Genomic DNA, 25,039 nt, shown 5'->3' with positions numbered 1-25,039 from the left:
TCTTCCTCGCCGCTGCTAGGGTGTAATCCTTCTTCTGCATAGTGAATCATCTTCTTCTTCGCTCGAGGACGTAGCACACCACCCTGGTGTGTGAACCTCGTTAAATCTCTGTGTCGTACGGATCTATTGTCTCTCTTTATTCGTGTTTCTTGGTGTTTGATCTAACAGTTTCGTAACATCTTCTCTTCTGGGTTAATTGGTCTCTTGTCACATTTGGATTCTGTAATATTAGGCTGCCAACAGATCAGATCATCATAACCCAGCTCAACTCTGGCACCGTCTAGTTAGATATATAGTTGTTTAATATAACACCATGGGGAAGAAAATAAAAATGATCACTTAATTAAAGAGCCGTAACCCAGACTCCAGCAGGATATATATATATATATATATATTATATCCAACTATATATTTCCGTTGGATATGACATAGTGTTAAATTAATTCAATAAAAATTTAGATCTGAAACATTTACAATCCTTGACCAATAAGCCTAATTTTTATCCCACATATGCCATATGCATGTATTGTTTGATTGAGTTTTAGTGTTTCTTCATTCTAGCATATATATATATATATATATATATATATTTATTTATTTATAAATAGATTCAGTTGGTCATCCTCTGCTATTATTAATTATACTGCACTGCATTCACCCCTCAATCTGATTTAATTTCTAGGTAACAACCTTTATCTTCTCCATCATTATTATTGCATATTATTTTAAATAGACATCGTATTCAGCTTATGCACTTGTATTTAGAGGTAGTATATATTAAGTTGATCAAAGTAGACCTATATATGTCCATGCAATCTGTTCAACCCCTTGTTCTAATTAATTACATGTTAATGACAACACTGAAAATTTTCAGCTCAGCCTGGCCTAGTTAGAGCTGGCCCCATGATTCAATATTTAATTATTTCTATGATTCCTCGACTGTCCAGTCTCTAGCTGCTTGAACCTGATACAATATTGCTATCTTACTCTCCATCTGATTTTGCCAAGCTGAGATACTGTAAAATACTGCTAATCCAAGTTGTGGATGGGTTATCTTATCCCCTTGCTCTACAATCATTACCATTCGTAAATCATCCCCAGCTAAGTGGACTTCATTACCTTCTGGTGAACCATCTCTCTTGTCCTCTCAAGTCTCAACCATATACCATTTCACAGGGTAGGAGGGTTTTAAATATTATCCACCAGGCACCAGGATCATATTGGCTTCTTCAATAAGCACTATATCACTGCAGTACATGACTTTTCATATTTTCTTCTTGTGGGTTCAAGTGTGTGTGTGTGTTTTTTTTTTTTCCTTAAGGTCAACGGTGTCAAGTTCAAGTTAATTAGAATGGCATGTTACAGTACTACTATTACCAATTTTCTTAATTATGTTAGCCATGGGTAAAGATAAGAGAATATCATTTCGCAAAGGTTAATAATCAATAGTTCCATCTCTAAATTGAAATTTTGATCAGGAACCTGTCCTCCCAGGATTTTTCCTCCGACCCAGGACTATTGGGCCCATGCCCATGATTGATCAGGTATTTAACTTTTTAGTAATATGATTCCCAATAATTTATTCCCTTCAGTTTTGAGGACTGTTATGATTGGTCTTGTGTGCAAAACCAGGGAGAGAAGGATGATAAGATCATTGCAGTATGCGCTGATGACTCAAAAGAGTATCGACACACTACACTGACATTAAAGAACTCTCCCCCCTCATCGACTGGCTGAGATCCGGCGTTTCTTTGAAGATTGTATCCTCATTGTAGCTAGTACTTTTTCCAAACTTTTCCTTAATAGGCCAGGTACTTGAGGCTTGTTTAAACTACTTTTGTGGGTCCTGAGATATAATGTAGACAAGAAGAATGAGAACAAAGGGGTTGCAGTTAATGAATTTTTGCCTTCGGACACTGCTCACTCGGCTATCCAGTACTCCATGTAAGTCTTCTTTGAAACACACAACTTTCTTCCCGAAGAATCCTGTCTCAACTAGATCATATATCAGATGGAAATCAAGTGGGGCAGGTCAATTGGGGAAGATCCATTTATACCTACACAATAGATTAAGAGAGAGAGAGAGAGAGAGAGAGAGATATTGGCAGAGGTCATTAATTGGGTCACAAATCCTACTACTTTGGAGTATACAAATCTGATTTCTGATTTAAAATCAGGAAGTTATAAAGTAGTGGTTCACATACTTGGAAAACGAAGAGAGTAGATATCTTGAGCTTTCTCATTTGACATGCTTTCGTGTAAGCTAAAGTGCTATCGGATGGTATCGGTTTTACCTGAGGACAGAGGACCATACTTAAGGCAATGTATTAAATGAGAGCAGTGGATCAAAGTTCTATCAAGAAAGAAATGATCTTCTTTGACTGTTAATTTGTAAAGGAGACATACTAATCATATGATTATTACAGTTTCTCTCTCCTGACATGATTCTTTTCTACTCTTGCAGGGACCTTTATGCTCAATATATCTTGTATCTTGCAGACTTTGAGGCGATAGGTGGCAGGGTCAATTCCACTTATCTGAGCAATCAGTTCAAATAATTGAAAGAAATGGAGAGGTCAAGATTTCTGCTATAAGTTTTGTATTAAGGCTCCGTACGTATCAGTGCTTGTTTGCTTCAACAAACATCAACTGTTGAGAGTTATTATATTATTTATTTTCTTTTTGGTTATTTTGAAACTCAAAATTGAATTAATTATAAACTTGGAAGGAACAGTTCAATTGTCTGCCGTCTTTAACCTGCAGCACCCTCAGTTTCATGAATTAAAGTCTTAAATACTAGAGCCAGTTCAAACTGTTTAGCAAATATGAGAACAACTAGAACAACCATACTAACTGAGTTTGTTCAAACTGAACATCTGGTTTACAAACCGCACCACAACAACACCGCACCCCAACGGAAAAAAATCGTCTGCAATTCCGATCTCGTACAATTCCGTGTAATACCACCTTCAGACGGTGACACGTGTATTGATACCAATACAATGGTCCAGATCTGATTTAAATGCATATTCACTGATTTAATGTTTTATTAGTTATAACAGATCTTGACCATTGTATTGGTATCAATACACGTGTCACCGTCTAAAGATGGTATTGCACGGAATTGTACGAGATCGGAATTGCAGACGATTTCAACCCCACCCCAACCCCTACCCACAAAAAAAAACTGATTTGAGCAATAATTCACTAGGAAAAGGGTTTATGTAGAACCTTTAATCTACTCTTTTAGCTGTGACTCTCACTGTTCATCCTTAAATCGGAATTGGTTAAGAATTTCTCACTCTTTATTAATTCCTTGCAAGTTTCTGAATTTTATTAGAAACCCAATGGGACTCTGCATTTAATTGTATTAAATTCCATCAAGCCATTGTAATTGCATCCCAAGAACATGATAACTACAAAAAGTTCTATAAAGCTATAAATCCATTCATCCTTCCTTTGAATAATAATTCTAAATAAGCAAATATGATTGGAAATAATCAATGTTTTCAAGTGAAGTACATAATACCCTCATAAACTTAATAATAATATTTTGAGTATACAGTTTTTAATTTTTTAATTTTTTTTGTTATTAACTGTCAGAGATGCTTTCCTCTCCAATGTATTCCAAGTTATTACTGATGTAAGCACGGAATAGGAAAAGCCAAAAGAGAAAAATAACGATCCGGAGTGACAAAGATATTTTTGTTTTGAATTCCCAGCTAGCAGACTGAAAAACTCCAAATGGTTATATCAACTGAAACTCAGCATCCAGATCAAGACTATCAATTGTTTCAGGGTCTTTTAGCCCACTTCACTAATTCTATTTAGACTCCTTTTTTTTTTATCATTCAATCTTCCTCTCTCTCTCTCTCTCTCTCTAAACGAAGGTAAAAATTACTATTCAGGTTTTGTTTTAGTTCTACATTGCTTCAAAGTAAACAGAAATTCATTTTTTGGGAAACAGATAGAAATGGCTATTAGACATAGTTAAATATCCTTTGGGATACCAAACAGTCAACCCAAACATTAGGTAATACCCAATCCCCCATCCTCAAATCATGTCACACCATCACACATTGAAAAAAACATAATCATCATCACTAGTGTAAAGGAATCTAGATCAAAAAGTGCAGCTTGGGCACTAAGTCTCATCTCATATGGAAACTGTATACTAATGGAAACAAATTTCTGTGTGACAGGAGAGGATGGTGAGGCAGAGGCTCTAGGACTGCTCCATGGAATGTCAAAAGCAAAGAGAAAACGTATGAAGATAGATCATATTTGGAGTGATGCCATGGAAATTGGATGGTTACTGGAAAACAACCATGATGTTTTATTTAATATATGGCTTAAAACTCTAGTTTCGGTATGCTTAGAACTAGATAAACATCCCTGTTACCCCAAATTTTGTATAACAACTAGTAATAGATATATAGGGGCTCAAAGTATTAGCCAAAGAGGCCGTACGGAAAAAAACAATATATTTGTCAGTCGGATATGTTATGTACTAGGTTTTAACTTTGTTTGCTTTCTTTGAATAAATAAAAAAATTGTACTTAAAAGAGTTGAATGATTAGTGATCCTAACTAATTTTAATTGAATAGACTGGATTTTCGGTCATAAAGATATCTATTTCAGTTTCCTGGAAAAATAAATTTGACACATCTTTTATATAAATTGAGTGATCAGAAACAATAATTACTATACTAGTCAAATTATTGATCTCTTGAGATCATCTACAAAGGCTGTTAGAGTAGCAGCAGCTCCTGAGCTACCCTTTTCACCCAAAACTCTCTCCTTCCATTCCAAGATCCTCTGCTGCATCTCTTCACCCTCTTCCATCACCCTCCTCACACCATCCTCGACATCTCTCCGTCCATCGCCATGCATTTCCACTCCAATCCCCCACACCTTGACGATGTATTTACAATTTACAAACTGGTCACCGGAGACTGGATAGCACAGTAAACGTCTTCCGCATTGTATGGCTTCCATTGTTGAATTCCAGCCACAGTGAGTGAGATAGCATCCTATTGCCTCATGTTGAAGCAACTCTTTCTGAGGAGCCCATGAAACTAGCTTACTACCTTGCTTAGCTATCCTCTCCAAGTACCCCATAGGTAGCCCTTTTCGCCATGTAGGCGCTACAACCCAAATGAATGGCCTCCGCGTGGCTTCAAGGCCCAGTGCCAGTTCATTAATCTTTTCTTCCCCAATTGGGCCCACCCAACTTCCAAATGACACATAGATGACTGACCCAGTCTTTTGCTCATGTAGCCAATTCAAGCAACTCCTATCTTCTTCCCAGAAGCTAAGGTTTTTGTTTCCTGAATGCCTAGTTAATGGTCCAATTAGGAATATATGAGGATAATCTTGGGTGCCCTTGATTAAATGATACTTGTGTTTTTGAGAATCATATCCTTCAGGGAAAGAGTTAACAAGGAGCCAACGGAGAGCTCTTAATCGATCAAGGATTCTTATCCAGAATGAGAACCTGGATTTCTGAGACGCAGAGTTTCCAACTAACCAGGGTAGATCTGCAGTGGTCAGGAGAGTTTGACTTGGCATAAAGCATCCTGTACCTTGATGTTGAGGAATTCCTGCAGCCAAAAGCATCAAGCAGTAATCATCAGATTGATCAGCAAAGTTTTTTTTTTTTTTTGTGGGGTTATTGAGAAAATATTATATATATATATATCAACAATCATTGGCCATATATAGTAGATGCCTTGATTGATTGCTTAAACATTAATCCAGAATTAATTAGACATTATTGATTATACTATGATGATTCAGGTTTCTGTCCATATATATCATGGTGCACATGTTTGTTAACCTATAACACATGGCATTCCACATGGGATCATCCAGTCAACTTGTGCTACAACTAAACAGTTATTCATATGTAGTGTTGACCTACTTAACTAGAAGATCTTGTTATCAACTATGATTTCATAAGGGAGGTTGGGTAGACCGCCTGGTTGAACCAGTTTTCCTAATCAGCACTGCAACAGATGTTAATTGTGTTCTGCAGATACTTTATGTTAAGTCAAGCTTTGAGAAGATCAAAGAAGATAACATACAAGTTTCTCATATTAAAAATATGGTATCTTCCAAGTCAACTCCCCAATAACATATATTCTAGAGGATAATATTTTTAATAAAACTGATTCCTGAAGAAAACAAATTATTTCTAAAATGCAAATTGCGTCTTAACTAGCATCTTCATTCTGATTAGTAATTATTGTATAGCATGTCTCTAACTTAATGTTATTTAAATATTTTATGTATATGATCATGTTTCCTGCAATTGATTTTAGATACTGCATAGATTCTTCCATGGCATTCTTAGAAGTTGACCTAATTTATAAGGTTAATAAAAATAAAGAGACTTATAAGAGATAATTGAGTTGACTTAATTTTAAAAACGGAAAAGAAGACAAAATTGAAGGCAGGATGCATGTTACCCCTCTTCCTTCATTTTCTTAATAAGAACTCATATAACTTCTTCATCTTAATTTTGTTTAGGACTTATAGAATAATGGAGGTTTGGGAACTTGGGAATGAATTAAGGAGAAAAGAAAAAGAATCAAACTATGAACTTTAGTTTTTGAGTTTATTTGTGTGCACTAAATGTAAACGAAATTAAGATTCTTAATTTCTACAAATTCCTACCCCCTAAAAAAAAGAAGGAAACATTAATCAAAATTTATATTTTTTTGTAGTTGTAATAATAAATGACCATAAATTTTGTGCCTTCCACAAACTTTTTTAATCGAAATATATACTGCAGTGCTACTACAGTTGCAAACTATTAGAATTAAGAACGATTAGAAAGCATAGCAAAATCTTATAATCAGCTTTAATACCGTCTTTATTATTTGTAGTACATCTATTGCAAATTACAAGATACACCCTTGAGCAAAAATGTGCATGGGAAGGTTGAAGAAGCAAGCGATTCAATATTAAAATAATTAAAAAAATAAAAATAAATGTATCCCAACAAACTGAGATATGAAAAAATGAGGGGAGGGGAGGGGAGGGGAGGGCCAAGGAGGGGTGGAATGAGAAAATAAAATAAAGGGGAGATTTTTCTTTCAATTAGATTGGATAGAATATCTCACCGAAGTCATCAATGAGGCCGACTTTGATCATGTCTGGAATAGAGGTGATCAAATGATATGTAGCAAGCATGGCAGGCCAAAATCCTGCCACATGGACACCACAACGGTTTGCAACTTCGATGGCCCATGAAGCTACCAAATCAACAATCACACAAGCAACTACTTCTTGATGGTGATGATTATGATGATCACCACCATCTTCTTTATCACTGCCATTACTAAGCCTACAAATAATGTGCTCTAAATGTAGTGGCATATTACTCTCCATGGCAAACCCAATAGTGAAGAAATTGAGTGGTTCATTCTTGTCCAAACCGGAGGGGATGGACATGAACACGATCCCATGATCATCTTGTAGTTGTTGGAGTCGTGAAGAAGACAAGATCCGACGATGAATGAAGTCAGGAATGACGATCACAGGGTCGAAACCCTGGCAACGAAGGGCCAAAGCCATTTGGACCATGGGGGTGACGTGCCCTTGTGCTGGATAGGGAACTAAAACAACCTTGGGTCGCCTCAGAGCTCTGTACTTCATATTCCTATCCTTCCTCGTCGACTCCTAATTACCTTAAGACTATAAACACGTACAAAAGTATCTCTATGATCTCTTATTGCTCTCCGGAGACTTGTATATATAGACTATAGTGATCGAAATGATGAGGAACTTAGCGGAAGAGAATTGAATTAATTGGTCTCTCTCTCTCATATATATATATATATATATATGCATAATGTGGACAGAATCTTAGATATGAGAGTCTCAAGTCTCATCAGCACGTTGAGTTGAGACTGAGACTTACAGAGAACCCAACTAATTAAAAAACGGCGGTACTGAGTCAACTTTGCACATGCCTCGAGAATCGTGACCCTAAGTTACGAACGGCCCACTTGATTGCGGCAACCGTTATAACCGCAAATAATTATTTGGATAGATCAAGAAAAGTGAAACTCAACTGGAATAACAAGTATACAAGAAATAAAAGGAGTAGATCACCATGTCCTAGATAAATGGAACTTGACAACTCCATCCATAAAAAAATGTGCTTCCTTATTGGAGGATCTACGAGTTAAATTAAATACAACAGAAGTAAAATCTAAAAAGAGCATGGATCACCATCAAATCATTGAGATATCAGATTTGTTTCGGGATTTATAATTCTTGATATATTGGATTATTTTTATTTCATTTTATTTTGGTAGGACTAGTTATTCTATGTTACACTAATATATATATATATATACTAGTAAAAATACACGTGCAAATGCACGTGGTGGTAGTCTCCTAATTAAACATTTTCTTAAGACAAGATTATTGGGTCAATTCATTTGAAGTAAGTTCTGAAAAACTTGGTGAACTGATTTTTTAAAGTTTGTATTTTCTAAAAACAAAATTAAACCTAATTATTCTGAATACAAGAGAGAAAATCCACAGACTAAATAGTGCAATTCTCATAATAGAAAGGAGATGGGAACATGAAACATAAAAAACATATGTCACGTCTTCCTCTACGGCGGTCTTGAGAATGGTATCAATTTCACAAATAATTCTCTCATAGCATATAACAATAATACTAATAAACCATAATATTACAAACCATGGAGATTGATTAAGAAAAAACTAATCTCTGATTAAGTCAAAGCGGTGTACGTGAAAACATGCTTGCTTTCCGCATCCTCTGGAGATTTTTCCATAATATAGTACAATAACTTCTCCACCTGAGCTATATCTTGCAGATTAAATGAATTATATGAGATTAAATGAATTATACTACCTTGTGGATGTGGAGTATCTGAAATTAAGAAATGCAGTTTCAGTGATCCGAGAGAAAAAAAAAAACCTGAAGTTGAGAACTTTTGTGCTACTATAATAGAAAAAGAAATAGGAATTTAAAATATTCTGAACTATTGTTGTAAGAGACAGAAAATTGAGAAATCGTGGGATATTGTAGTTGATTTTTTGTCCTCTCTATGGTATATATAAGGAAGGATTCTATTGCATAAAAACTTGTAAAGTCGATGAAAGTTGATTTAAAGATACCATTTTTATGCAATAAATCCATCCATAATTATGTGACTATAATTTTGTGGCTATTTTTTTATCCTTTTAATATGTAATAATTTTAATTAATGATTACTCCACCCCTTTCTCCTCCACGTTCAGAGAGATGAATGAGAGAAAGATAATTATAGAGAGAAAATACCCCTTCCTCCACGTTTAGATTTTGTAAGGGATGGAAGGAGAGATTTTAGGAGCCCTTTTTTTTTTTGGTATATCTCTCAACATATTTACCTTTTTAATATCTCCATAATTATTTATTCCCTCCCTATTCTGCATAATTCTCTGGAGAATCTCCCCCCATTGTGCTCAATGTTTTTTTCAAAAAGGATGAGTGAGAGAGAGAGAGAGATTTAAGGAGGAATAATAGTGCATTTGTTTGGTTTATAATTATATGACTTTTTAATAGTTAATAATTATAGTTATATGCCTTTTTAATACTCCACTCTCCCCCTTTCTCCTCTACGTTGAGAGAGAGAGAGAGAGAGAGAGAGAGAGAGAGGAATATTATATGCCTTTTTTTAATCCTTTTTAATATTTAATTAATTAATAATTATAATTAATTATTACTCTCTCCTTTCTCCTACACGTTTAGAGAGAGAGAGAGAGAGAGAGAGAGAGAGAGAGAAATAGAGAATTATGGAGAGTTTATTATCATTTTCTTTTTTTGTTGGTATATCTTTCTCCATAATTGTTCATTCCATCCCCATTCACTATAATTCTCTCTATTTCTCTCTCCACTCTTCCCCTTTCTCCTCCACATTTAGAGAGGGAGAGTGTGAGAATTATAGAGTTTATTATTATTATTTGATTTATCTTCCATTTTTAGGGGTGAGAGAATGAGTGGGTTTAGGGTTTGTAATTATATGCCTTTTTAATATTCGACTCTTCCCCTTTCTCCTCCACGTTTAGAGAGAGAGAGAGAGAGAGAGAGAGAGAGAGAAGAAAGAATTATAGAAAGTTTATTATGATATTTGTTTCATATTTAATTTTGAGGGGTTTTTGATCATTTGGGGATTTTTTCGGGTGTTTTTTGGTCATTTGGGAATTTTTTTTTGTAGATGTAAATGGTTTTTTAGTCATTTTGAAAAAGTATACCAAAGACAGGGAGTACGTACTTTTATATAGTAGTATGATATATCAATCAAGTATGCTAACACCCATTGTGTCTATCTCTCTCTTCCCTTTTTTTCTGAAATTACTCTCATATCTTTCCTGAATGATACTCCATCATGTGATCTTATTGGTGCTATCCGTTAGTATACTTGATATCGGCGGTATACCATACCTATCCCTCTCCCTATATATATATATATATATATATTTACACACTCTCTACAGACTACTTGAATGAAGATTGGGAACACCATTTATTTCAACCAAAAATAAAAAAGAATCACCATTAATTTATCTAACTATATATCTATTATATGATCCCAAATCAATTTAAAGATATTAATAAGAACAACTGATTGATTACCATCTGATTTGAATAATAAGCTTATAATTAAACAGGTGCAGGGATGTATTATTAATGGGGAACACATATATGGTCCCCACACGTGACACTGCCTAATTAATGATCCCTAATCTAAAAGGCAAACCCTAAGTACTGTGTAGCTTCTAGCTCAAGCATCAACCAGTGTGGCCCAATAGGAACACATGTGAAAGCACTAATAAAGATGAGATTTCCACCTTTCATGAGGGGTACATCAATAAGGGTGATATTTTTTCCTTTCATGAGGGAGAAAAAAGTCATTCACCCCTTCCATGACTTAAATGTAGGGGTCACATTTTATTTTATTTTATTTTATTTTATCTTTATTACAAATTAGGAGGATAAAAAGGAGTGGGGACTAGATATACTAAGAAGATACAATGTACTTTAATAAACTTACCAAAATGATCAAAAATTTACATTATGCTTTGAAATTTGATATGTAACTAATCCAAATCATCTATTATCTATTCAAGAGTAATTATCACTCCCCTCCCCTTAACTATAGCTAAATATATATCAAGTTCCCTATGTTTTTGCAAATATTTCATTCTCTCCTCTCAAGTGAAAAGATTCTATCTACCGTGCCTGGACATTTATTATGACTGTTAAGTTTTGCAGTTTTTTTCTAATGACCGAAAAACCCCCTTTCCTTTAGCTGTTAAGTCTGCTACCCGATACAGCCGACGGCGCCGAGGACTCCACCGCGCAGTGAAGAGTCAGGATCTTCAACTTGTGGGCAACGCCGGAGATTGAACAGATTGAACCTTCTTTCTCCCTGCTCTCAGACCTGACGCCTCTTATTGGTGATGATGAGGGTGATATTGTAATCACCTTCGTGGTCACGGAAGAGTGGCTGGGCTTCATAGGCTCCGATCCCAAGCCTACTAATTTACGGCTATGCTCTATCCCCAACGTCACATCGTTGGAGAAGGGCCGTGCCGTCGACTTCGTGGAAGCCGTAATGACGAGGATGGAAGGTCCATTCGAGGAGTTTCTGGACCAGCTTGAAACACCAGCGACGGCTATGATTACCGATAATTACTTGACGTGGTCATAGCGGTGGGGAATCCAAGGAATATTCTGGTAGCATCGCTTTGTACCAATTCGCCGTCCGTCTTCTCGGTGATCTACCATCAACGCAGGAGAAAATTAGGTTTTTCTGCAAAAGGGCAAAACATAATCGATCTGAAATTGCTAAACTATCTGAAATCCCTCCCTGCTGTAAGCTTGATGCGTAGAGATTACATACAGACTGGGAAAAACTGCGTAGTGTTCCAATCCAATTGTGAATAAATCAAGATGATTCAGTAGTCTGTGAGGAGAGAATGAAATTAGACGAAATGCAGCACCCACGAGCCTAAAACTAGTAGATCAAACAAGATGCACTCTTAATAGTAATTGAAAGATAACCACTCGCAAAAACTGAAAACAACACTAAGGATCTGAAACTAAGATTTATATTTGTAGAAATTTTAACCTACGAAGAAGATTTACTGACACCGAGACAATCGAAAGTACCTGAAGATGGGATGAAGCAAGAGCAAGCGTTGGCTATAGCGAGAGATTACGATTCCTTCGATTAGTCTCCCCTCACCGGCCAGTGAAGATCTGATGAGGTTCAATTCTCAAATGGAGAAACACAAAAAGAAAAGAGAAACAGCCGCCGAAGATGACACAGAGTTCGACCTGTTCAATCTTCGGTGTTGCCCACACGTTGAAGATCGTGACTCTTCACTGCGCGGTGGAGTCATCGGCCCCGTCAATTGGATCGGGTAGCATACTAATCAGCTAAAGGGTTGGGGGTATTTCGGTCATTAGAAAAAAAAAAAAGAGAAAATTGCATTGCCACCCCCCCTGAACTTTGGTCGTTATTCAACGCCACCCCCTGTACTTTTCGAAACGTCAAAGCCACCCCCTAAAAATTCAAAAAATTTCAAATCGGTCCCTGCCGTTAGCCGACCGTGAGAAATGAATGAAAACCGGTTAGTTTTTTTCTAATATACCCAAAATACCCCCACCCTGAGTGAGAGGACAATATTGCCCTCTCCTTTATTTCCTATCTTCTAAACCCATACCCTCATCACATCTCGCCTCTCTCATCTCTCATCTAACTGCTCACTCCTCTCACTCACTCGGCCGGTCACTCACTCGGCCGGACAAGAAGACGAAGACCCTCCTCCGGCGTGCGATTCTCCCCTCCTCCGGCGTGCGATTCTACCCTCCTCCGGCGTCCGAACCTCTACCCTCCTACGGCGTCCCATTCTACCCTCCTCCGGCGTGCGAACCTCTACCCTCCTACGGCGTCCCATTATACCCTCCTCCGGCGTGCGATTCTCCCCTCCTCCGGCGTCCGAACCTCTATCCCAAGGTATGTAGGGTTCGGTTTCTTCTTCTTCCTTTCTAATTTAGGGTTCTTCTTCTCAAGTTAATATAGAGTTTATGCACTTTGGATTGGGAAAAAAGAAAGTAAAATTTTTTCTTGGAGCTCTTTGGAAGAAGACCTGTGAAATGTTTGTTATATGCAGTGCAATTTTCTCTTATTGTTAATTGGCCACCAGAGCACAGCTAGCAGGTGTGGTCAGTATTTATAGACTTCAAACTTTATCAATTCTTGGAGGGTTTGAAAACCCTTTGATCCCCACACAAGACCCTAAATAGGCAACTGGAAAGGGCAGTAAAACCAACCATTTTGGGTGTTTGGAGCAATAAGCCACTGAAGTAGAGCTGTATAGTGTAGAAGGTTTCCTTCATAAATAAAAAAAATGGCCACTTCTTGGACTATATAGTCCCACAATGGGTTTTTATTTACAATTCTGTAAGGAAATGGTAGATGATGAACATCCCAACTAGACAATCCGCTTAACAAATATCTCAGTGATTAGTGTTTGGCAGCCAGCCAAAGGGGGTCTAATCCCTAATTCCCTACTAGTTGGCCACTTCATTTTGTATTTAGCTATCCAAGATAATGAAGTCCAAGTCTCAAAGCACCCACAGTTCCCATATGCACAATATAATAAAGCTTTCACTTTTTGGGTATTTCATTCATCCCTCCTACAATAACCCATGCAGCTTTGAAAAAGAGAAAGATTGGATTGCTATCTCCAAATTAAAAGCACAAAGAACAGGAGATCTAGAGATAGAGAGAGAACGAAGGGAAGACAAAAACTAGGGAGGAGCACAAAGCTTAATATAATCTCTAATGGTCATTCTAGACTGAGATGAGCACAGAAAGCGAGGGTGTTGGTGGGGTTTTGGAGAGCCATTGACAAAATGGTTTAGTATTGAATATAACAAAACCTGTGTTTCCTTCTTTTTTTGACTTTGAATTGATTGAAATACTTGAAACTTGAAAGAGAGACAGCAACCAACATGGGTAATGGAAGCCCATGTGATATCTCAGTCTCAGTTTGACTTCTTTGTTACATATTCTTTTTTTTTTTTTGGTAAGGTTCTCTGTTACATATTCTCTGTTTGTTATATGCACCAACCAAGGGAACTTGACACTGTTCAGTGTGTAAGAACCTTACCAGTAGGTAAAACAATACCCTGATCCAATAGGAAACCATAGTAGAAGTAATAATTTCTTGTTGTAGTCTTCCTAGAACCAAATGGAACTTCCATTGGTTCCCCCCCCCCCTCTTTTTTTGCTCTTTCTTCTAACCTTTAAGGTAAGTATGTGACCCATTCATATCAGCTTAATGTGTGATCAAGTAGCACATCTGTGAATTAGTCTTCAATCATCTAGAGGTTTTATAGTTCCTGCATCAGAGGTTCACGATTTCTATCGACTTACGTTCTGTTGCTGCTGTAAAACATATTCTCTCCCTCTCTTGAACACGATATATTATCTTATTATACGGCCGGATAGAGAGGGCAAAATGACAACCTCATCCCTCAAGAAAGTTAGAAAAGATCAATTATTTATGTTAAGTGTGGATTGATGATTTAACCAGATTATTTTGTTATGAGAAAATATATGGGAAAATAGTTGATAGTTGATAGTTGAAAATTACTATGATTAGGTTCTCTGTATTATGCATTGCTATGATTGGTCCTTGATTTTGATTTGAAAATTTCTTTTTTGGATGTATAAATGCTTTGACTTGTATATGGAATCTAAAATCTTTGATGAAAAGTTTACCATTCTAATGAGTATTAAGTAATGTTACTAATTTTCTCTGTTTTCACATTTTTTTTTTTTTAGCAATGAATGTTAAGTGTGCTATTGAATACCATTGGAGTGGGAAGACTATAGTTAAAATTGTTGATCCAGACTTATATGGCTACTTGGACATGGTGTATGACATCTACAATGAACTCACCACACATGTGCCTGTGGGTCATAATGTAGTTTTCCAAGCGAAGTGTATACTACCAAACAATGAGATGAAGGAGGTAAAAGATGATCCATCAGTGTATGAGTTGTTTGGCTTGCATAGTTGTGATATGATAAATATATATGTGGATGACATTGTTCACAGCAAGTCTGCAACCGATGAATTTACAGTTAACCGATTCCCTAGCAGTTTGGTTAATGATAGAGATGGTGAACTTGAGGATGAACCTAGTGGACAATGTCAACAGGCTCTACAACCATATGGTGATGGTCCTGGTAAGAGCAAGGGAAAAATGGCTGTGTGTAGGGCTACTACTGATGCTAATAGTAGTGGAAGTGGAAGTGCTACTGCTTGTGCTACAGCTACTGCTAGGGGAGGTAAAGATACCAAGACCATTGCAAGGTGTGTGAGCATTGCTACTTCTAGTGGAAGAGCTAGTAGCAGAAGTGAAGCTACTGGTAAGAGACTGAGAGTGTCTGATGAGGTTGTCAGGGCTGTTAGCAACAGCAATGCATGTTCGGATGACTCTATGGTTGGATCTGATGAAGAGTGGAAAATTGGCAGCGAAGACGAGTGGGATGATGAAAGTGAAAAAGAAGATGGTCAGAATGACTCTGAATCTCCAGAGAATGATGGGTATGGGAAAAATGATGAGGATCCAATTGATGATGACCTATCTGGATATGAATCTGGAGAGTATTATGGCAAATTTGGTGAACAGAACTATGTGGGTGAAGGTGGCAAGGTGAAGATTGCTGAAGGTAATGTATATGGAAATGTGCACCATTTCAGGGAAGCTTTGAGAGAATATATACTACAAGAGGGGTTTGATATTATCAGACTGAAAAATGAACAAACTAGAGTTACAGTTATATGCAGAGCACCAAATTGTTCATGGAGATTACATGCTTCACCTACATCAGATGGTATCACCTACATGGTAAAGACATATAACCCAGTTCATACATGTATTAAGGCAACCAAGAACAAGTCTGCTACATCTAGATGGATAGCAATGAAACTTCTTCAACAACTGAAGGTTCAACCAGAAATGAAAATAGAGACCATGGCTGATCACATGCAGAAAACATATGGTCTTCAGTTCCACTATACCAAGCTGTATAGGGCACGTAGGATTGCACGTAGGTTAATTTGAACCATTACATGTGTGATTGTAGAGTTTGGGAAGGCACTGGTATACCTTGTCTCCATGCTGCAGCTTCTATATCATACATAAGGGGAGAGTTGGTCAACTATTGTGATCCATTTTTCAGTATTGGAAAATACTTGGATACATACAAAGAGATGATCCATCCACTTCCAGATTTGGCAGTATTGAAGGATGATGCTCCTAATGAGAGAGTACTACCACCAAGTCTGAAGAGGTTACCAGGTAGACCTCACAAAATCAGGAGAAGAGAAGCAGGAGAAGCACTTCCTTCAGATTTCAGGAAGAGATCATCATCAATTAGGTGTGACATCTGCAAGAAGGAAGGACACAATAGGAGGACATGCCCGAGGGCTGGAGATGCTAAGCAGGATGGATGTACTAGTAAAAAGAAGAATATAAAGGTAAATGCAATTCATTTTATTTATTTATTTGAAACTTGTTTAATAAAAATCTCATGCTTATTTGTTGTTGTGTAGGAGAAACATAAAGGAGAGAATGAAGATGGAATCAAGACATCTCAACGACTAACTAGATCACAAGCATCTATGTCTAGCACAGTGGGATGTTTACAAGACAAGGTATTGACCAAGCAAAAGACCAATCGAGCAAAGAGGACAGCAAGGGAGAGGGAGAATAAATGAAGTACAAGCAAGCTGGATGTTTCAATTTAGAGCAAGAGAACAATATTGTATAAATTTACTTTTTATGACCTTAAGACAGTTGGATCCATCAGTGTATGGTTTTGGATGTTTTTGATGAGTTTGGTTTTGTGTTAAGATCTATTTCTATTTCACACTATTTGTTGTTGTGTATGGTATAAGTTGTGATGAAAACAGGAATTTGAACCTCTTGGTGCTTCAGGGATATGTTTTGGATTTTTTTTATATGGTTTATATTGTGATGAAAACAGGAATTTGAACCTCTTGGTACTGCAGGGATATGTTTTGTATTTTTTTTGTATGGTATATATTATGATTAAAACAGGAATTTGAACCTCTTGGTGCTGCAGGGATATGTTTTGTATTTTTTTTGTATGGTATATGTTTTGGATATGTTTGGATTTTTTTATATGATATTTACAGGTATTAAATGTCATTTTATAGCCAAAATGCTGCCCGTTTACAGTCAAAATGCTGCCCGTTTTGAGTCAAAATGCCGCCCGTTTGTTGTCAAAACTTATCACAATGTTAGCACTCTCTCCATCAAAATGATACCCATTCAATTTTGAGGGTCATGATTAATCAATAACTTAGTCATAAGAACAGTGAGAATGAACGATTTCATTTAATTCAGATTCTTACATACTTGACACAACTTCATATTAATGCTTGTAAAGTCATTTTTTAACACATAACACTAAACACACCACCACAAGCACACCAATTACAATTTTCATCGTTCTATACGCTTTCTCTAAATACTTAATTCTTTTCTTCAAGCCACGAATATCTTCTTTCATCTGTTGACTTTGGATTCTTTCACCAACAACTGCTTCTAAATTAGTTGCAGGGGATGACAAAAGTCTTGGTGCAGCTATAGGTTCACACCATGAGAAGTATCGACAACCTCTTGGTGCTTCAGGGCAACAGTAGTACAACATATTTGGGTGTGAACTAGACTCTGAGATTCGCACCAATGCCCTTTTGGGTCCAGGACATTTGCATCTAACATTCACAAACCTTAACCCACTTTGACTGCTGTCATTGACACTCGCAGTAGACATCGGTTATCTGCAAAATAAACATGGTAAAAGTGGATTATTATTACTTAGCATCAAGATTATGAGAAACGCTCAAACACAGGGAACACAAGTCATAGATGTTTCCTCAAAGAAAACCCTGAAACTTACAATGTAACTTGACCAGCCTCTTCAAAGCTCTACAAAGCAACAGAAACAACCATATTCATTAGCAGTCAAGCTATTGGAAACAGAACAAATTAAATGACAAAGCAGATTTTACTATGATGGCAAAAGTGATAGTCATTTTACTTGGCTTGTGAATTAACCAATTGGGGATGCTTGAATTACAATTGGGGATGCCCATTGCCCTATCTTGATGTGTGATTTGAGTTTCTCCCATTTTGTTGATAAATTTCTCTTTTACTATCAAAAATGCTTCAGAAAAACAAACTAAAATATGTTCAAATGATTGGGCTTCAGTTATTATATTTCCAGTGATAACAAACTTCTCATTCTGTAGGCATATCATGGGAAATAGGCTTTTTGTATTATGGTTTTGTAATCACTTGCCATAGCCATAATCCATTCGTCGAATACATGTCGGGCATGGGGTTCTCTATTGTCTTGGGATCTCGTCTAGTGGAATGCAGAGTCAAGCATTCCTGCTAATCAAACACATGGACTTGAGGATAAATTGGTTGGAAAATGGTTGAAGATGGGGAAGAAGGCTAAGAACAGGTTCGAATAAGCCAACGATGTATGATTATCCAGGGGTTAATGGGAGGTGCTCACATGAGCTTATAGCTAATACTGTGGCAGTTCACAGGCTTAAGAGATGTGATCAATGGTACCATGTACTAAAATTCTTCAATGTCACCAAGGGGCTTCAACTTGAGAAGAAGAACCCTAAATTAGAAAGGAAGAAGAAGAAACCGAGCAACAACATACCTTGGGATAGAGGTTCGCACGCTGGAGGAGGGTAGAATGGGACGCCGTAGGAGGGTAGAGGTTCGGACGCTGGAGGAGGGTAGAATCGCACGCCGTAGGAGGGTATAATCGCACGCCGGAGGAGGGGAGAATCGCACGCCGGAGGAGGGGAGAATCGCACGCCGGAGGAGGGTCTTCGTCTTCTTGTCCGGCCGAGTGAGTGAGAGGAGTGAGCAGTTAGATGAGAGATGAGAGAGGCGAGATGTGATGAGGGTATGGGTTTAGAAGATAGGAAATAAAGGAGAGGCAATATTGTCCTCTCACTCAGGGTGGGGGTATTTTGGGTATATTAGAAAAAAACTAACCGGTTTTCATTCATTTCTCACGGTCGGCTAACGGCAGGGACCGATTTGAAATTTTTTGAATTTTTAGGGGGTGGCTTTGACGTTTCGAAAAGTACAGGGGGTGGCGTTGAATAAAGACCGAAGTTCAGGGGGTGGCAATGCAATTTTCTCTTATTTTTATTATTTAAACAATTGAAGTTATAATTTTCAAGTTCTAATTCTAGGCTTAGTTCTAGGTAACAAGAATAAGCTATGAAGCATGTCTTTCAAGTTCAATTTTTTTCTTCAGATTTGTTTTCTCTAGTACTAGAAATTTCAGATTTGGTTTATTCCAGATCTAGTTTTTAATGTTGATAGTATCTCAAATCGATCAAGTTTTTAGTTCAAGGGTTGAAGTTCAAGTAAGTAGGCTCTTTCAGTAGTCTTCTCTCCCCCTTCTCATTCCCTCTTCTGATTACCCTTTCTTTCTTAATTTAAGATTTTAATTTCAGTCGTTACATTATCGCTATCCCTTTCCCCCAAGGTTCATGGCTAATGTATGTGTTAGCTTTGCCCCTCCTAGCCATAGAACTATCATTTTATTGTTTTTATTTTAATTGTCTCCCTTTCCCTAAAGCCAAGTAGAGTAACCCTTGTAAGAGTGACTCTCTGGTCAAGTACGGAAGCTCATATTATTATGCATCCATCGGGCTAAGTAGAGGAACCTACTTGTGAGTCACTCTCTAGCTTTATCCCCTTTCTTTTACTTTATTTTCATTTCAATATTTTTTTTCCTTCATTGCTTTTTAATTGCGTGGCGTGTTTATTTTCAGCTATTTATTTATTTAATTTTAATTGTGTGGCTTGCGTGTTTAAATTCTTAGATGACAAATGGTTAGGACGTTATCTTAGATACATATGTTTAGGACGGTAATTAGAATTAGATCATAATCATTAATCGGTTCACTTTCTCATTATTAAAAGAAGCAAAAATATAAAGTGGTGGCTCTCCCTGTGTTCGACCCGTAGCTACACTGATCCATACGCTTGCAGTTACGTTTTAAAAACTCAAATAGAGCTCTGCCTTCACTCCTCCTCCTTCCCTCCCCTTTTGAGCTTCTTTGGGCCTTCGAAGCGATCTTCATAAAGATTCGAAGTTCTGCTCGGATCTTCGAAGTGTTCTTCGGGGTTTTGAAGAACTTCAATCCAAGTTTTAGTTCAATTCATTTTTTTTTCCAAAAATGAAAAGGTTTTAGCTTCCCCCTTTGAGTGCTTTTGATTTTTTTCCAAAAAAGAAAAGTTTCAAGCCGAAGCCCTATTCGAGTGCTACCTCAGCCTTGCCTTCCATAATCCATCCCCAGTCGAAACTCTGCCCTAGTGCCCCTGGAATATTTTCTAAAAGTAGCTGGTCCCAGTGAAAGCTTTGCTCGAGTGCCCTTAGAATCTTTCCAAAAGTAGCTCATCCCTAGTGGAAGTTCTGTTGGAATTAATAGTCAACAAACAAGCCAATCCGAAGTCAGACCTCTATTCGTAAATAACCATAGTCAACATGTCCTGAAATCGGAAGTTGGAGTTCAAGACCATCTTCCCTCGAGCGCAGAGAATCTACAAGAAAAGTCAGCATCAACCAGGGGCCCACTCTTCTTTGACCCGAAACAAGGGTCAAATTCAATTATACTCTCTCTCCTCATTGAAGCATAATGTAGATATCTAGTTAACCTTGCTTTAACATAAATAGTTGTTTTTATTTAATGTACATATGTTTGATAATATAGACATGCATGCGGAATAGAAATAAATTATGAAAAATGTTTGTTCTTAAGCATCTAGTAGGAAAACCGATTGAACCGAGTAGAGTGGGTGCCTAACACCTTCCCAATGCTATAACCTAACTCTTACCCTAAATCTCTAGACCAAACTAATTTTTGGGCCCTTTTCTCAAGAATCGGGCCCACCCCTCGGGTCCTAGGCCCATAACCCTAGGTGGCAACTCCACACCCTTTTTGTATGATCCCAATCGCCCTTATTGGACTATCATCAAACCCGTCTTTATGATAAACCTGGTACACCTACAAAATAGGCCTCCACGTATTTTTGAGCGGTGATATGGCGGTGCGGGGCTCAAAAAAGCACACACGAAAGCACTCCCTACCTTATCCACCAAAGGATATTAAGAGAGAGGTGAGAAGGCCCAAATCCTAGAGACCTTCCCCCTGACGGGGAAATCTCCAATCCGAGGCCCGCTACCTCACAGTGGTGACTCCACTAGGAATTTGTCAAGCTTCCGATACTAGATGCTACCTTTAAATGCAAGAATATTTTTCACCACATCTGTTTGAAAGAATGTTTGGCTAACCCCATGTTTGTAAATTATATTCACTAACTGCATCATGCATCATGCATCATGCTCGAAGTGAAATCATTTGGTGAGGATACTCCCTGTCATGCCCGCACCCTCAGGGAGGTTAGTGCATGACATACTTAGTACTCTGAGAGCAAATGATAGTCGCTTCCTATATAAGAGTGGAAGGTATTGTCAAATGGGGATGATGTTACAATTGTACCAACACCCTCGGGGAGGTCCGTGCACTTTATAACATTCTGAGATCGAATGCGTCATCAAATGGCAAGGATGTTCGTAATTGTACCAGCACCCTCGGGGAGGTCCATGCACTTTATAATATTCTGAGATCGAATGATGGTTACCCTACACTACACTTCACACACGTTCACTCATGCTTCCACCAACCCCATAGTGGTCCTTACCATCCCCTCATGTGAAGTCATGTAGAATGGGGTAGGGAGTTACACCCTTGGCCAAGTACCCTTGAGGTACATTAAAGGATCAGTACCTAGCGTATATCGATCTTGTCAAGGTAGCCTTGTCGGTCCTATTGCATCCACTGCATACTCAGCATCATATAGAAAATAGATGGAGAAGTTAGGAGTGCCACAAGTTAACTATCGAACTTGTTTGTGGTCTTGGAAAGGAATTTTCCTACATTATATTGCCGTAATAAAGAATTGCTTTCCTAAGTGGGTTTCAGATAAAAGGTGTCCCTCCTCCTTAAGAAAAACGTCCAGACATGTGACTTAGGGGCAATCCCATCAAAGTTGCGTAAAGTCCCAAGAAGTCCCGAGGAAATCGGGAGGAAGGACATCTAAGTGGAAAAAAGAGCATGAAAATCATGACTTTATTACATGGAATGTTTTATAGGAATGTTCTCAACAAGTCATTTATATGAAATTCTCACCAATGATATAAAGTGGACTAAGGGCACGTTCCCCTATCCACTTTCTATCATATAGTGAACTAACTCTGGATGAATTATTGATTGATCAAAATAGATGAATTATTGAACATAGGATGGCGTATCAGAGATCTAAAATAAATCACATTTTGGTTTCGGCACAATTCTACATCTCAAGTACTCGCTGCAGTCCATTTGGACATGCCAGGGCAGTTGGTTGACTCATTTAAGTCCAGTGTCACTTACATTGTCTCTCTGAGATTGTCTACTACTAAGTGAGTGCATTTTAGAAGATATAGATCCAGCAGATAGTGAAACTCTAGTTCAGGCATGGGTACACCCTGTTGAGGCATTACAAGCTGAAACGAAAGAAGTAAGGACCAGGTTAGCACAAGTACTCCACATACTTTAGAACTCTTCCAGAGTTGATCCCACTCTGACTACAGCAGAGCAAGAGCAAAATGGACCTATGGGACAACAGGGAGCTTTTCCCACTAGTCAGAATGGTCAAAGAGGAGTCTACTCTCAAATCCCCCCTCCAAGGGTGGTGATCAAGGATGAAGAAGAAGAATTTGTAGCATATATCAGAATAGAACCTCCTGATACGGAGAGAGAAAGAAAGCTCCGAGAACAACTGAAGAAACTAGAAGATTTGATCAGACTTGGGAAGAGCCAAAAGAGTCAGATGGCAGATTCTGATGATATGAGCTTCTTCTCTAGAACAAGAATCCATAAAAAGTTCAAGTGGAAAACTAATAGGTTTGATGGATCAGGGGATCCTAAAACACACTTGAAAGTCTTCCTTAGCATTACTAAGTTATGGCAACTAGCAGACAATCAGATGGGTCAAGCATTTATATTGACATAATCAGGAATAGCTTTGAGATGGCTCACGCAGTTGGAGCCAGGGCAGACATAGAATTGGGCAATGTTTGTAAAAGCATTCACCAAATAGTATTTGTATAACACTAAGGTAGATGTGAAGCGTTGAGAGCTAGATACCTTGAGGCAACAACCTAGGGAAGGGTTCACCGCCTTCTTGATGAGGTTTAGGGACAAGGCCGCCAAGATGGCAGAGTGGCCTTCTGAAGCAGAGCAAGTAGATATACTAATCGAGACTATGTCTAAGACCTATTATGATGTCCTCTACTACCAACACTTGCAAACATTTGAAGAGTTGATAGCTACAGGGATACGTATTGAGAATTGGATTCTAAGGGAGGCACAGTACGGAGGAACGTCTCAAGATGCCACGAAGAGCTCAAATGTTAGACGAGGAAAGGATCCTGAAACCAATATTGTTAGTTCAACCCAACAGTCAGTGGCGGCTATATCTCCATCACAACCCTTTGTGGTACAAGCGGATGCTTCGGCTTAGAGGCCTCCTCATCAAAGAAGGCAGTTTTCAGACTTGGGGATGCCAATCACAGCAGTATATGAGAAACTGTAGCAAGGGTAATTGGGAATAGTGGCTCCAAGAGTGATGTCCAATCCTCTCCCAAATTGGTACCGGGACCATGAGTATTGTGCTTATCATACCCAGAAGGGACACTCCACTGAAAAATATCTAGGGTTGCAGTATGCAGTTCAAGATCTGGTGGATAATGGGATGATTGAAGTCAAAGTCAAGCAATCTTCTAATGTTACTACCAACCCACTGCCAGATCATGGTACAACTGGTAATCTGGAAGATGATGAGTCGGAAGAAAGTGACCCCACTCAGTTCATTTAGCTGAAGAAGCAGAAGGGTCGTCAGACTGCCCATGACTATCAAAAGATCTTGGCACAAAGAACAAAGGCCATAAAACTTCCCTATGTAGAAGAATCATCAAAGTCATCAGAAAAAGCAGAAGGGCAGATGTCCACCTTCCCTCCTTCATCTAACCAACCATCTCCTCCCTATTGTCCTGGATCGAACCTTCCATCATCATCCAATCAACCTTTACCTCTATCCAACTACCCCCAATATCCACTATACAATCCTCTACCTCTACAATATTATCACCCTCTACATCACCAACAACCTTTACCTTATCCTCATAGAGAGGAAACCCCATCTACCTCTCATCATACACCCACTCCATCTTACCATTCACCATCTCCATTAGGATACCTTACCTCTAACGTTACATCCCCATCATACCATCCTGCTTTATATGCCTCATCAACTTCCTATGAATCCCATTCCCAAGTTTCAGTTCATAACCCAAAGGAAGGATGGTTTGGTAGGTACGATTGGAGGAATATACAGGAATTGCCCGATTGATCGAAAATGAATTCATCATCAGGATTAGTGAATGCGATCCCACACCTCTGATTCAGCTAATGGCCTCACCAGAGCATAAGTCAAAAATAGTTGAGGAAGTTTCAGATGATCTCCTGAGGACAGTGATAGCACTATCAGTCGGGGAGCAGATTAAAAAAGATGCCTCCCTAATCCACATAGGAAGTGACACAGAAGAAGATGAATCAGATGAAGAATCCAGTGAGGAGGAAGTCATTGAGAAAGAAGACACTGACAATAATGACAATGATGATGACAGTGATAGTGCTCATCTAGACTGGGATGACTACCTTGGGCCATGGGAGTAGGATGTAGATGATGAATCTGTGTACTATTCCCCCAGGGATCCAGGAAGTTACTTAATGTTTGCCATCGGTAGTG

At 38.1% G+C, this 25,039-nt stretch overlaps 1 protein-coding gene and 2 long non-coding RNA genes across 4 annotated transcripts; 1 reads left to right on the top strand and 2 right to left on the bottom strand.

The window, feature by feature from the left end:
- Positions 1 to 1,634: 1,634 nt before the first annotated feature.
- LOC122074502 lies at positions 1,635 to 2,689 on the top strand. 2 transcript variants are annotated; one of them, XR_006138983.1, is made up of 3 exons: positions 1,635 to 1,760; positions 1,863 to 1,944; positions 2,465 to 2,689. It is a non-coding gene; the product is annotated as an uncharacterized LOC122074502 (long non-coding RNA). The 2 variants fall into 2 exon arrangements; XR_006138982.1 differs by lacking the exon at positions 1,635 to 1,760 and having other exon boundaries at positions 1,834 to 1,944.
- Positions 2,690 to 4,713: 2,024 nt separating this feature from the next.
- Positions 4,714 to 7,662, bottom strand: LOC122072833 (UDP-glycosyltransferase 82A1-like). Its single transcript, XM_042637261.1, has 3 exons — positions 7,320 to 7,662; positions 7,128 to 7,289; positions 4,714 to 5,603 (listed from the first exon to the last, which is right to left on the bottom strand). The coding sequence occupies exons 1-3, from the start codon at positions 7,660 to 7,662 to the stop codon at positions 4,714 to 4,716; spliced, it is 1,395 nt and encodes a 464-aa protein (XP_042493195.1).
- Positions 7,663 to 11,046: 3,384 nt separating this feature from the next.
- LOC122083196 lies at positions 11,047 to 12,471 on the bottom strand. Its single transcript, XR_006141581.1, has 2 exons — positions 12,203 to 12,471; positions 11,047 to 11,996 (listed from the first exon to the last, which is right to left on the bottom strand). It is a non-coding gene; the product is annotated as an uncharacterized LOC122083196 (long non-coding RNA).
- Between the last annotated feature and the right edge of the window lie 12,568 nt (positions 12,472 to 25,039).

Source organism: Macadamia integrifolia, chromosome 1 (genome assembly GCF_013358625.1).
Source record: "Macadamia integrifolia cultivar HAES 741 chromosome 1, SCU_Mint_v3, whole genome shotgun sequence".
In the NCBI taxonomy this organism is placed as follows: domain Eukaryota; kingdom Viridiplantae; phylum Streptophyta; class Magnoliopsida; order Proteales; family Proteaceae; genus Macadamia; species Macadamia integrifolia.
The sequence above is the reverse complement of the archived record's forward strand: the minus strand, read 5'-3'. Positions and strand labels throughout refer to the sequence as shown.